The sequence below is a fragment of the Sinocyclocheilus grahami genome, unplaced genomic scaffold, assembly GCF_001515645.1.
Source record: "Sinocyclocheilus grahami isolate Dianchi unplaced genomic scaffold, SAMN03320097.WGS_v1.1 scaffold892.1, whole genome shotgun sequence".
In the NCBI taxonomy this organism is placed as follows: Eukaryota; Metazoa; Chordata; class Actinopteri; order Cypriniformes; family Cyprinidae; genus Sinocyclocheilus; species Sinocyclocheilus grahami.
In genome coordinates, this window is record NW_015506071.1 from 427068 (window position 1) to 442711 (window position 15644).

General features: G+C 37.6%; 1 protein-coding gene across 1 annotated transcript; it reads right to left on the minus strand.

Moving 5' to 3' along the window:
• Positions 1–3922: 3922 nt before the first annotated feature.
• On the minus strand, positions 3923–5312 carry LOC107563850 (transcription factor 7-like 1-B). Its single transcript, XM_016248818.1, has 2 exons — positions 4152–5312; positions 3923–4045 (listed from the first exon to the last, which is right to left on the minus strand). Exons 1-2 carry the CDS (start codon positions 4335–4337, stop codon positions 3923–3925), a joined length of 309 nt encoding a protein of 102 aa, XP_016104304.1. The 5' UTR covers positions 4338–5312.
• Positions 5313–15644: the final 10332 nt, after the last annotated feature.

Consider the following 15644-nt stretch of genomic DNA (forward strand, 5'->3'; position numbering starts at 1 on the left):
TTCTGTGAAATTCAGTAATTAAGTTAATTCTGTAAAAGTAGTTATACCATTATAATCTTGCCTGCTGAAAAAAAAACAAAAAAACAATAGAACTCCTCCCAAAACACAATAAAAAAGGTAATGGATTTCAGGGTTATAACGGGAATTGTATTGGTTTTAATGTAAACTATAATGGTGCCTATTTGACAGATGCAGCAGCTTTCACACTGATATTTAAATGCCCCAAAGGAGTGACGTGCAAAATTACACATGTCAAAATCAACGAGTTAGAGTGTTCTTGTGATCAAAAACAGCTGGTGGAACCACATTCTGAGGGGCCGTTTACACGACGACATTTTCAGCCAAAAACGGGAAACTTTTAATGCATTTTGCCTGTTTGTTTGGTGGATTTACTTCACCAATATTACAACCAACAGCGGAGACACAGCATATACACAAGGCAACCGGTACGGTTTACTAACAAGGTGACAGCGCCAACTACAGGCCTGGCATATGTAATACAGTGTTTTTGGCCATTTTCGTGGAAATGTGTAGACGCGAATCATTTTGAAAACTGTGTGTATACGTGACATTTTTTAAAAACGCAAGGAAAAAACTTTTCCGTTTTTTACTACATCGTTGTCGTGTAAACGTAGCCTGAATGCAACGGTATACTGTATTCGTAGCCTGAATACAAGGTGACAGCGCCAACTACAGGCCTGGCATATGTAATAGTGTTTTTGGCCGTTTTCGCGGAAATGTGTAGACGCGAATCATTTTGAAAACTTTGTGTATACGTGACATTTTTTTAAAAACGCAAGGAAAAAACTTTTCCGTTTTTTACTACATCGTTGTCGTGTAAACGTAGCCTGAATGCAATGGTCTCTAAACATTGTTCAAATTAAAATTGACAAACTTTTTATTCTAATAATTGTTATAAAAAATTTAAAATAAAAATAGGAACATTTTTACCCAATTAAAAATTCTTAATATTTAGTTCATAAATTTAATAAAGCTAGGCAGTCCATTTAAATGGCTAGTTGGTCATTGCGTCAAAGCACACCACTAAATATAATACAACACAACACTCAACAACAATAACCTTATTAATCACAATGTCACATGCGTGCAGCCCCATCTGTGTGTTACGGTCACTGAAGAATGTTAAGAAATGTTACGGATTAAGCAATGGTCTTTGTTTGTATTTCTTAACTAAAGCCACAGGTATTCAAAACTCCATATTCCCTTTGGCAAATCTTTCCTTCCTACAACTATAAATATTACATGAAATCTATGAATTCAGAGGAGCTTTTCAATTCCACCTTAGGGATATCAGAGCAACAGCACAAGAAACGTACATATTAGTTTAGAAGCGACATGATTAGAAGTTGACTCTATTTGTGACTGCTTTAGGCTTCACTTTGGCATTCAAGGTCTGCCTTAGCAAGCGCTGTGTATTCTCAGATTCCTGTAATATGATTTGTGCACTTTATGGTAGTAACCATACAGACGGTTTGGTTAGGAAAATAACAACGAAAATAAATATAAACCAAACCTACAGAGAACCCGAGACCGATTTTATTGCATTTCCACTGTTACATATATGTAGTGCACCATATGAAAGCAAGAGACCAAAATACTTTTTTTTTTTCAGTAAAATAATTTTAGAAGAAAAATTGCTATTGGCAAAAAAACCTTTTCTTTTGAAACGGACTCAATTTTTCACCCCATGGTAAAAGTTGAATGGCTTTCATCCTGACAAAGAACATTCTGTGAAATCTTTTATATTCAATCCAGTTCCTCAAATTCTCCACTTTACAAAACATTCAGCCTACTGTAAAAAGCTGAAACTATTGAATACCTTTAGGATGGCATTGTCAATTTAGTCAAATTCTGAAAAAAAAGGATACAGACTCATGCTTTTCCCTGGCAAACACACTCTACATTTGTGCATTTGTCTGAGCGTAATACAGAAGATCATTCAGATTCTGACGGGCTCCTCAGCTTTGTTTGGAAACTTCCTTATGTGATTTTGACAGCTGTGACTGAGGCTGTCTGAGCGAGAGCTTAAGATTAGTGTGTAAATATCTGAAGTATGCCAACCACTCATTGTCTGACACTCAGTTCACTCTAGAGGTGCCGAATGACAGGCTAAGCTCATCTGCCTCAATGACCTCCTGATTTACTTGGTCCACACTGGACTAGATCTGATCTGCTTTAGGACAAACGTCTGAGATCTCTCTTACGCCGGGATGATCTGATTTCTGGAACTTTCAGATTAAATACGAGCGCCAAACCGCTAGGGTTCTGGGAGGTTATGAACTCTTGCGATTTGAATACTGTGAGGAATAATAAGGGTTAGATGCTTATTATTTAGTCTTGCGTTGATATTTGTCTCACATCTGGATGGATTCGGTTATGGGGTCATTTTCTCTGGGAACCAAGACTTTTGACAGTCCCCAATCAGCCAGACAAATTCAGATAAGTTATAATCCTTATCCATCATCTGAATATTTGCTAGTAAGCCCATATTAGCCGTTGGCTCCTTAATGCGCATTATGCTAGCAGTAACAGAGAGCTTCCATGCTCGTGAGATGTGCCTGACATTGGCTTAATTCACCATTTGAGTCAATACTTGGCCACAGCATACAAATCTTAAAGGAAGGTTCACTAGTTGCAGGTAAACCCCGAGGCGATTTTGAGGGTGGGATGAACCATGCTCCTTTAGGATCATTTAAGAAATAGGCTCTTCCCACAACAACACTCTATAGGCTGAGGAACAAAAGAGGATCTTGGTACCACAACTACTACGCAACTAGTGTGTAAGGAGCAGCCATTAGGCTAATGAGGGCCAATGGAGATCCCAATGAAGCCATCAGCATTCACTCACAATGACAATGTAAGACTAACACCTCAGGAACTGAATGGAAGGGATTGGGAAGGAGGGAGAGCTTGTACGGACGAGTGAAAAGAAACGGAGAGTCCAAGTAAAACTTGCGTGAGTGTCTAGAGGGAGGAGGAGGGGGGAGAAAACACAACTTTTTGCTCAAATCACCCAATCAAATCACATTGCGATTCAGAGTAGAAGAGTAGGATTTGAGCTCTGGAATAAACAATGGCTGTAAACCGTGTTGATTTGGGGAGATGGTTCACAGTTTAGCCAAAAAACACTCCCGGTTGAGGCTTTCAAAGACCCAACCGTTCATTCTCTTTTTCTGCAGAGCGCTGACGCATAACATCGCGGCAAAGCGTTTTTTTTTTAAATAATTGATACTAATCCAATATTGGCTAGTATGTTTTTTTATTCACTAGTAACTATTCATTAAACACTAATACACATTAGTAACAAGTAACTATTTAATTTTAGCTGTTAACAAACTGCACATTGTTTATATTGAATTCCATGTAAACTTGTGCTTCAGATATCATCTATTCACTCCCAACTAGTATCTATTCTAATGGTTTCTGCAACCGAGTTTAGTTTTACTAGTAATTGTACATGATAGTAAAACTTGTTTTTTGTTACAAGTCATTATCCAAATAATAGCATATATTCCAGATTTACTAGTACTTTTAGGATACTAATACCTATTTTAATGACATTAATTAATTTCATGACAATTATCTCACTAGTTTCAGTTGCTTTTTTTTTTTTTTACTTGTAATACGTAATTACTAGTTAAAACGGCGACCTTACAGTTTAAGCTAAATTAATATAAATGATTTTATTAGAAAATGTATTTAAAATGTTACTAGGAATTGGTATGCGCACTAATAAATAGTTACTGAAACATATACTTATCTATTTGAAGAGTTATACTACATTTAAAAACAAGTACTGTTATAATGAATAGTTATGAGTGACATTGAAAAAAATACTACTCCGTGTTGGATTACTTACAAAGTAATTTAAGAGAGAGTACTAGTAAGAAAAACAGACTAGTTAAGGAATAATTGTTAAATCGGCATGCCATAGCAGCAGTTTGCTCGTACCTTCAGTGAAATACTCTCGGGCTTTCTCATAACTTTCAAGATCAGCTCTTGGTTGAGGGCGCCTCTCGGTTTGCTGAAGGAAGAACGAGGAACGGAGAAAAACAAAGCGAAAAAGTTATTTTTCCGACGGCAACAACCACATCCATGCGTCTGTCAACACGCGGTGGTGTCTGACTTACCTCAGAATCGGATGAACTGCTGTTATTTTCCGACTCGTTCACTAGAGAAGACTTCACGTCGTCCAGATCTCTTTCGGCAGACACGTTTTCGGAGATTTTCTCCTCTTGTTCGCCCTCATCTTTGAATGAGATCATTTCATCATTCGCCCCCAACTCATCCCCTCCACCTCCGTTAAGCTGTGGCATGTTCTCGAGCGTCTCGCGACGGTAACAAAATCAAGAGTTTGTGTCGACTCTGAAGTGCACGAGAACGGCGCAGTCCACTCAGCGCAGGAAAAACACACGAGAGCTTTCAGAAATAATCCTTGACACATGAATTTAAATCCAAGTTGTGCATGATTACTTTAAGAAGTTTTCACACAAAGCTCGACAGTTTCATCGGTATCCCCGCAACAAACTGCAAACTCAGCTCCAGACGTGAAGCGCCGTGTCCTCTGCTGACAAACTTACCAAACACAAACAAAAAGGCTGAAATAGGTGCGTTCTCGCCCGATTCTACATTCCACAATGGCCAAACCAATCGAGCGCAAAAGTTGAGCGACTCTTTCTTTACAACGCGCAACCGTCAGTAAGCGCGCGTGCTAATTGCAACAAAAGTTGCAACAACGGTCGCGGCGCCTCCGCGGTCTCTATCCCAAAGACGTCTTTCAGTCACATAAAACACAGCTTCCTCCCCAGATCAGCTGCTCGTTTCTTCCACATTGCGAAATGCAACCGTCATGTTTGGTGAGCTGAAGCACGAACACTGAAAACGGTGCGTTCGGACGCGAAGACGCTCCGTTTCCCTGTGCGTTGAGCTGCGGATGGGGAATGCGCGAGCGAGTGTGTGTGTGTGTGTGTGTGTGTGTGCTGGGCGAGCAGAATGCAGAGGAGGAGTTAAGCGCTGAAAAACGACACTCCATTCAGTACACACACACACACACACACACACTCAGAGAAGTTTAAAGGAACAGTTTGTTCAGGGCTTGATTCTTGAAATAGTTCAATGACACAGGGTTTGGGGTTGCGTTATTTAAGCAATATCAACAAGAGCAGTTCAGCACAGCTGTAATTCGCATTCAATACAACAGCAGGACTGTTTTTATAAAACAGTTCATTAAACAAGTTATTAATATCAAGTAGCTTACATCTCTGTCAAAATTGTCAAGTTAGTTTTTTTTTTTCTTTCTCCATGAATGAAATGCTCCGAAGCTCTTTGCAATCACCAAGCAACAAAAAGAGTGGACTGGATTGGCTGTATGAGTGGACCGGAGTGGTTGAGTGAGATTCGCCGCTCCACTCAAAGCGTTCTCTTGAATTCCACTCCGGGTTTTCCATTTCCCGCATAGTGAGCGAAACTCGCTCTGAGGCCGATGCGAAATATCGTAGGCGATAATTATCAGTTCCGCACACTAATTAGTAAAGTTGATTTTACAAGTGGGAATTTTATATTTCTAGATTATACCCAAGTTGCAGAGTTGTGGCGTTAGAAGGGGCATGTCAGTGCAACCACTGGCGGCAACAACAAGCCTGAATTGTAGGCTTTAGCAAAGTTTTTTTTTTATTTATTTTTTTAATTTTCAACAAACATCGGGCTTTGCATACTAAAAAAGGTTTTTAGCAACAAATTGATGTTATAAATGTTTTTGCATAAAGTTGCATAAACGTTTATTTGTTTTGGCAAATTTTCGCGGACAAAACCCCATAGGCTAATTTCAATAGGAATCAACGAGATTGGGAATTTCGAAAGGTGAACAATTTTCCAACGGAGGTCTCGCGATAGGTAAAAGTTGGTCACGTGGATTCGTTGCATTGACCAACCGAAAGCTGCTTGGTTTGAAAGTGACTTCTGTATGATGTGCTTCATGCTTCCCTAAATGATTCCCTAGTGTGCTAATACCATGCAGAGATCAATTAAATGATATCAAAAAATATATAAATTAAAATAATAAATGTAAAATGGAATAAAAATATCTGAAAGCATCCATACTATTTTTTTCATCTTGATGCCAGAGAAAACTACGGAACCCCACACATGAGGTGCAAGGAAATATATACAGTATATATACTATATATACAAACACTGAATAGTTATAATAATATTTATATTATTGTTGATATGTTTAATCTTTGACATTTCTTGGGTTAATGGTATGGAGTGAACCCCAAAATATGGGGGTTGTAGCAGTTACTGTTATAATAATTTACAGCTGGTTAGTTGTGTATTATGATTGCCAAAAATATTTAAACAAAAATTATTAAACATTGGCACATAACTTTTGTGCTACTTATATGAGTGATGCCTCAAATCTTGCAACTTGGTTTTCTGTAAAGATTTATTTTTGCCTTTATTGGGACATGAAAGTACAGCACTGAGCACTGCCCAAAAAGCTTGTTGAAGAGAGGAGTGCTATTACTTTTCTAAGCCATCTGATTTATTATGGCTGCAGCTCCTTATAAAAGTGAGTTTTTTGTTCACTTGTCATGGTCCATTGATATTTGAGCAAAAATCAATGATGTCATAGTCAAAGGTGGTAGAAGAAGAAGTTGGACAAGAATACGCCCCCCCCCCCCCCCCCCCCCCCATCACCGCAGATCACAAAAGAACAACTAGGGCATAACCATCAATGAAGGAGACAGACACTAACGTTCACCCCCATCCAAACACTTAACCGAGCTTCAACTGCCGAAAGCAGGCCCATGCGGAATCAGAATTCACTGGAAAGATCTACAGATTTCCATAGAATTGGAGCGCTTATCATTTACGACATACTAAACATCTCTTGCATGTTTGCATGCCATTTGCACATTTGCTTTAAAAATGTTTTGGCTAATTTGATTATGCTTTCAGCTGCCAATATGAGTCTAATACACTGAGCCCCATTTTAATTTTTCCCCGAAATAAGCACAAAAAGAAAAAAGAAAGCCTGGGCCTGTAAAGAATTAATACAACAATTCAATGTATTTTAGTAATTTTTTAAGACCTATGATGTTTCATGCTGACTTGATTGCTAAAATGATAAAAAAAAGAAAAGCTTTCCATGGTTGAACACAGACATGCAGAACTATTCATGGTTTTATTTGTTTGTTTTTCTTTAAAATGGCGTTTCTCATTCATAGTTGACTTTAATGCTCCCTGTCTGTGAGGGTGTGATAATAGGAGTCTGTATAAGTCTCTAATGACATGGTGTTGTCGTAATTGCTGGTTACTGCTGTGTGGGGCAGTGTGTGCATGTGAGAGTAGTGGAATAGTAAGGTAGGGCTTGTTGTAGGGATAAATAGGTCTGTTAGTGAAGGCTTTACCCTCGTCAGTGATGAAATCCCCTCTCAGAACACAGTGATCCCAAAACCTCCCACTGAGAGACGGCCCAAGGGCAGCAGCGTAGCAGATCTGTTCCGCCAAGACCAAATACATTAACATTGTCATATCCATCACCATGCTAAAATCTTCTAAGGGTTGTCATGATTGAACTATAGTCATAAAGGCAACGTGGTTGAAATTTTAATTTAACATTACAAAGAGAATTAAATGTTTACTACATATTATGGTTGCAGGTTTGAGTTTTATTGAAGTCTTGTGGTAAACATGCCTCTTAGAAAGGTTATTTAAAGCTGCACTGTAAATCTGTACAATTTACAGTAAGAAACAGCAGCTGTGGTTTTACTGTAAAAAAATTACCAATTTCAGAAAATTGTTACTATAAAAAAATATGGTAGCAATGTTTTAGGTCTCACCGTTTAAAGTTAAATTTACAGAAAAAGTAAAGAATTTCATAAAATGATATAATGTACACATATACAGTATATAATCATGGTAAAAAGGTTGACATTTTAAGATCATTCCTTACAAATGTAACAATGACGCAAAGATAAAGTGCTCAAAAAGAGGATGACAAGTGAAAGTACAGTCACACTTTATTTTAAGGTCCAATTCTCACTATTAACAAGCCATTAACTACTACGTTTGCCTCAAGAAACTCATGCAGAAAATGTGCTTTATAAGTACAAATAAACAGCCAATATGTTAATAATAGGTATGCTAATAAGCAACTAGTTAATAGTGAGAATTGGTCCCTATATTAAAGTGTCACTGAAAGTACATAATGTAAGTAAAATATAAAATTACTGTTTTACAGTGAAAGAGATTAAAGACAAATTAATTCGCTTCTTTTTCCACATATCTTTATTTGTTGTTGTTTTCAGAAAAAAAAATCTACATGATACAAATAAATAGAGTAGATTTCTGTTTATGTAAAAAAAGAAAAAAAAAAGTCTGTTTGGTGTGAGCCATTCATTTATATTTTTACACCTGTATAAAAACACAAATTCAGTTTTGTAGAATCCCCCACTTTGATCTGCTGGGCATAAACATATTTCCCACATATGTAAATAAAAAAAAGCGATGATTAAAGTGAATTCTCATTATTAAAGAACTTACTGTGTTATGCAAGCACACCCACTGTGACTCACTGTACATTCAGCTCCACAATACAAATACAAAGATGATATGTCACAATACGCGTGTGAAGTTAAGCGCATTCTCAGTTACAGGCTCCTCCTCTGAGCTGCTTTTTATGAAAGTAAATCTGCTTAAGAACCATGTTGGGAACTCTCCCGTGTGGTTTTAAGAAGCTAAAAATGGAGAAAAGCTGGCATAAGAATCCGTCTTCCCAAAGAATGCAGTGACGCCGCTTAGTTTGGACTAGCTATTGCAAATGAGCACTGGAGGGTGCATCTGAGTGCAAGCACACAAACATGTGTCAGTGCTTGTGTATTTTATTGTGTTCTTGTTGTATTTGTGCCTTCCAGTGTTTATATCCGCACTGCCACGCAAATCTCTGGTTCAGGTGCATGGCTCAACTCTATTCTCTCTCTCTCTCTCTGCTGATGGGGTGTTTGTTGAGGTGATTACTCCATATGGGTCATTAGTTCTTAAAGCGTAGTGCTTCTTTAGCAAATCCAAAGTATTCTGTGTGTCCAGGCCAATCACTGGACTGCTTAACTCAACCGCAGCTAGAAAACAGAGCTTCAGCCCACCAGGTTCAATTATTATACAGAGAGAATAAAAGGAGGCCTCTGATGAATGATATATGCTGTTTGATTCCACACGAGGCGGTTTTGTTTTTATCCTAGTAGATTTAACAATGCAATATTTAAGTATCCAGCTCAATGTAATAATGCTCTTTTTGGTGCAGTTTGGGTCAGTATTTTTTTTTTCTTTTGAAAGAAAGTAATACTTTTATTCAACAGGGATGCATTAAATTGATCAAACGTGACAGTAAAGACACTAATAATGAAAGATTTCTAATTCAAATAAATGCTGTTCTTTTGAACTTTCTGTTTAAAATGAAAGTGTCATGATTTCTACAAATATATTAAGCAGCTGTTTTCAACCATGACATTTTAAAATATATTAATAGACAACAGTTATTTCAAATTGTAATAATAATGTTTCAGGTTTAGGCAGCCTTGGTGAGCAAACAATATTTGAAAAATATTACCAAACCAAAACTTTTGAATGGTATATAATGACTTAATACACAATACACGTATAATACACTTTTTCTATGTTTTACTTTCTGAATTATTATTATTTTTGTTACTTTTGGGGGGCATAAAGTCAAAATTGTGGTGATACGTCTGCATCTGTCCTGATATCATAATGAAGAAAAAAGACTTGAGAAGAAAACCTTAAGTAGTTTGGCAAAATGTTGTATTATTTCTTAAGAAAAAAAAAATCTATTTTACTTGAAAAAGCAAAGCAGACCTTCATGGTTTTGATTAAAAACCAGATAAAAAATTGTGGTCCGACACCCTCAAAAATTATGCATTAATAAGGATATTTGTAAAAAAAAAAAGTACCTTGATTTGATATATTTATTATATAAATATATTACATGCATGTATAAGTATATTGAAGATATAAGGAAAACATGAAATCTGTATTTTTTTTTTTTGCATTGCTAAGATTTCTAAATTTGCATTTCTAAATGTTTTTGAATTTCTAAGAGTGCATTTCTAAGAACCTGGCACACACTTTTTAAAACTAGATTATTAAAAGATTGAATAATCTTGCATACCTTTTATAACCGTGCACACTTTTATTTTAAGTACATGGTACAAGCAGAAAGCTAAATTTGATATTAATACTAGATATATTTTTTACAACAAATGGCATGGGGAACATTTTCTCCTCCCTGATTATTTTTCTATGCCAAAATGTATGCTTAGTTACATTTTCATATGAGCATTGTTTTGCATTGACCCCATCAGCACAGACCTGTGACCCAATTCTGAGTCTCGTCCCACCGGTTGAGATCCACTGCTGTAAATATTCAGTAAAGCATCGCTCTCAGTGTTTGTTCCTCTCGAGCACATTTCCACGTCTCTCGCATGTCATACATTCTTCCTTCCCAAATCACAGTTTATTATTGTCCTCCTTGGGAGGCAGAGAGTGACAGAGCACATTATTAATTGAATTAATTTGAGTGTCTCTATAATCCTGTCAGTAGTTTAGCTGAATTAAACCGAGCGGAAGAGACAGAAGTAGCTCAATGCTGTTGTCAGCCATGTGTCAGCATGCTGCAGCCTGACTGACAGACCAGCAGGGCCTCCCAGGGCCTCATTAGGACACCATTCCTCCCCGTGTGTGTGTGTGTGTGTGTGCTTTCTTATTATGTGTATACATACATTTGTGCATGTGTGTGAGTGTCTCGATGCAATCTGGCAGATGTGTAGACTCACACCTCTCTGCCCAAGGTGGATCATTTGCCTGAACAATACAAGTCAGCTCTAGCTTAAGTTGCAGGCATGTGAAAACTAGCCTTTAGGGACAGTTTCCAATATCTGTTCACACTGCTACATTTACTGCTGAAAATCTAATACCTTTTATTGTATTCAAACCGTCAAACCAGCACGCTCTAGTATTCTGTACGCGTAATTGATCAGCCTTCCATTTTTAGCACTCCCTCGAAGCGTTGTTGATCACACAACTAGACAAAATCATTTACATTAAACCGCACTCAGCAAAGCCAGCATTCAACATCGCCGTCAGGTTTGAAAACGTAGCTCCAAGTATTTGGGGTTAGACTCGGTTGGCGACTTTATGTCTGTATGTTTAAATAAGCATGTATATTTGCATGATCATTACATATTCGGTCCCTACTGACATCATTACCTGCACACACACGCACAAGTGCACACGCATAAACCACACGAGGGTTCCCCGCAACTTATATTTTATTCAACAAATCCAATGTTTCATTTCCCCTCAGGTAGTCACTCATTCATCAGACATTGCGCTTAAATTATGAATGTCTGGTTTGTCTCTTTTACACACACACTAGCAAGAATACACACCTGCGTCATTGCCAGAGACGTGCTCATAGAGAATAAATAATGCACTGGTGTGAAGTGACAGTAGTGTGTTAAAGTGCATATACCACATACCCACTGCTGTGTGAATGGCTGGATTTTACCTCTAACAAGAATATAGTACATTCAAACATCGCCTTAATGTCAACACACGGATTTCTGCAGCCTTATTCAGAGAGAAAGCAAGAATATGATTTTTTTTGCCTGTCTGACTCAAATCTGTTGCATTTAAAAAAAAAAAGAAAAACACAAAATCCAAACAAGCACAATCTAATTAAAATCATTTTCTTCAAGTTTCAGTCTGAATGGTCAAATGTGCTCCGATTTGGATTCTGCGCTAATGAAAAACATAAGTGAAATATTAATTGATAAATTCTCATGTATCGTCATCCTATGCAACTGGATCTGAATAGAAAAATCTAATCTGGCCACACATAACTTCAGTCAGTTAAAATAAAATATTAATAATTAACCCTGCAGTGTGAACAAAGCGATGCTGTGCTGCAGTTATATGCTAAATGTTTTATTCTTATAAGATGACAAAATACAAGTATCTGCTGTTTCCTTACAAAAGTATATACTCTACAGTCTACACTCTAAAAACTTAAACTATGACATTTTTACAACTAAAAATATTGAGTAAATATAGTATTAAAGCTGTGAAATCAATGAAATATACCTTATGAATTGAGTAAATGTAAGAAAATTCCAACATAACTACTCTACAGTCTACACTCTAAAAACTTAAACTATGACATTTTTATAACTAAAAATATTGAGTAAATATAGTATTAAAGCTGTGAAATCAATGAAATATACCTTATGAATTGAGTAAATGTAAGAAAATTCCAACATAACAGAACATTTGTTACGGAGCCGACGGGACTAGAGGCATGCGGATCCATTTGCAAAGCTTTATTCTTAAACATGGTCAAAACAGGCAAGAGTCAGACAATGGCACACAGGTATATCGAGGGCAAGACAAGAGTAATCCAAAGTGGGGGTGATCGATCGGCGGCTAAAAGTATCCAGAGGGCTTGACAAGAGGGGTAATCCGATAACATGAGCAATAGTCCAGGCAAGATGCAAACACAGTCCGAACGGCAAAACGAAAGGGATAATCCAAGACAGGCTAATAATTCCAGGGCAGGCAGCTGACAGACAAGATGAGAAAAACAGACTGGAATCAAGACACCGGTATAACAAGACTAAACTAGGAGAGGAAACTGGCTCCGTAAAGTGCTACCACTTAGAGAGCGATAAACGTAAACAATACTCGAGACTGATTTATATAGTGTGTGTTATTGGTAGCAGCTGTGTGTGATTGGTTTCAGGTGAGCTTGTGATTGTAGTCCAGGGTGATGTGTAACAGTCTGTGTGGTGTGAGAGTCCTTATCATGGGGGGCGACCTCTGGTGGCAAGTGGATGGATGTTCATGGACCAGATTCGTGACAACATTAAACACTAACAGATATAATGATGTTGTGGAAAAACAAAAACACACCAAAATAATACTTAATTTCAACAGTTAAGTGAAAGTGACATGTGGCCAAGTATGGTGACCCGCATTCAGAATTAGTGCTCTGCATTTATCCCATCCAAAGTGCACCCACACACAGCAGTGAACACACACCCGGAGCAGTGGGCAGCCTTTTTTTTTTTGTTGCTGCGGTGCCCAGGGAGCAGTTGGGGGTTCAGAAGGTGGGAGAGAACGCTGTACATTCACTCCCCCCACCTATAATCCCTGCCGGTGTGAGACTCGAACCCACAACTTTTAGGTTACGAGGCCGACTCTCTACCATTAAGCCACAACTTCCCCCTCTAGGTTACGCTCTTGTTTGTCAAAGAAAAAGCACATTAATTTTTGTGAAATAAACTATCGAATAATAGACAGTTTGAAAAAAAAACTGAGTAAGTGAACAAAAGGCCTCATGAAATCAAAATTGAATTGTTGTTTCTTTTTTGTTCATGTCTATCAGAATCTATATGCAACAAATATCCTCTTCTTTTCTGTATTTCACTTTTGTTCTAGCTATTTTCTATAGCTAATTTCGTTTTCTGGCTTTATATACTATAAATATAGTTTTCTTTGTGACTAATTACTTGTAATTTTCCTAATTTGATAAATCACTTTGGATAAAAGTGTCTGCTAAATGATTAAACAATGTAAAAAATGTAGAGTACTCCTAAATGGCATCAATGTGCAAAAATTCAATTTATTTTCCTTCAACAAAAATATTAACGACTCATTCTGCACTACACAGATTTTATCCAATCAAAAGCTCTCTAGAATGAGAATGTTACGCCCCTAATTACCCCCTCCAGCTGACTAACAAATCCTGGGTCATGGCTGTGACAAGCTAAAGGCTATTGGCTATTTAAACCAAAGGCATCCGTTTTGTTTCATGAAATAAAAACGCTCATCAAGTGTTTAAATGTGGGCTCTGAACTTAGTATGTTTAGAGGTAACTACCAGAATGTAAATCTGGTTTAATATTGTGAAAAATATGTACAAAACAGCATGCTTGAAATAAACTTGTCAAGCATGTGCATCTGCTTGTATGTTTACATCCTTATTATTTTTAGTTGTGTGTGTGAGGATATAAGCGGTCAGGAGAGACTTAGTTCTATTAGAAGGTCATTGATTTACTTTGTTTGTTTGTTTGATTTTGTTTGATTCATTCCCATCTCTCTAGTGTGGCAGACTGGGGTTTTGTTCAGAATTAAATACTATATTACTATTTACAGAATAGCTACATACAACACACTCTCACACTAAAAAGTTAAACAGTAGCTGTTTTGTACAGTGAGACTGCTCACATTTCAAACAGTAGCGCACTATATTCTCATCACATGACCTGACTATACATGTCACATGACTTAAGCAAATAGTGTCCATTTTTCTTTTCGGAAATAAAAAGGGTGATTTTGTATTTTCCCCCAATTTTGTGCAACATTTTCTAAACCCTTGGTTGGTCAGATCTAATACAGAGTCAAGTAAGAAATATTAATCACAACTGTTATGATTTCCTATTCATCAATCACACTAGAAATGGAAGGTCAAGTCGAGTACATTGCCTGGTGGGATACCATATTCCACACGGAAATGTTTGTCAAATGTATTAGGTCATCTGAGGATTCTCTGCATATAGAAAAATTGCATAGTATAAATATGATTGTGGTTTTGCGCAGCTTGTCAGTGAACAACGGCTCTGTGTAGTTAATGCTGCTCCATGTGAAAGCCTACACGTGATGGAGATTTACCGCTGATTACAGAATGGCTTTACTGACAAGATACGCGTTAAATATCGCATGCGATTTATCGTGCAGCCCTAATAGTATGCACAGCATACTAAATACAGCTGGAGTCTACTGACAGTGTGATATTCCGAACATCATCTTTGTTTGTATGTGGCAGTGATGTGGTTTTCAGTGCATGTGTGTGTGTGTGTGTGTGTGTGTGTGTGTGTGTGAGGAATGAAATGTCTGCAAATGTGCGCTGGAGAGAGTGACGAGTGCAGATCCCTGTCTCTCACGACTGCTCTTTCATGTGTTGCCAGACTGAACTGATGTAGGTCTTTGCATCAAAGCTCTGTTTAATTCAGTCTTAATGAGGGGTTCCTGTCCCTGCCCCTCTGCTTACTCTGTCAGCAACCTCCACAGCTCCCACATTAAAATATCTGCTCTAGGTTAACTCATGCTTATGTGTATGTATGTGCGCATTGATTACAACAGAAGAACTGAAACTGCAGCTTACTGAACAGTTTTTTTAGCATGTTTTAGAGAATTTTTTTTTTCACAAACAGGCTTTGTGAAACCTTTATTAATAAGATATAATAAGAGCATCAACTGGTATGGGAAGCAGGTGCACTCACAAGGACGTTATAGACTGTAGACTCTAACATTATTTGCAAGCTGGCCATTATTGCACTCACCCCCTAAACCTCCCTCCCATTCAGGTCACGACACCATTATAAATGGTCCTACTTGCACCAGTCCAAACAGGATTCAAACCAGTGTCTACCAGCATGGGAGGCAGGTGCGCTCAGAAGGACGCCAAAGACTGTAGCCTTTAGTGTTAGTTGCTAGTTGCTAGCTCCATTACACTTGCCCCTCTAAACACCCTTCCCCCTCTTGTCA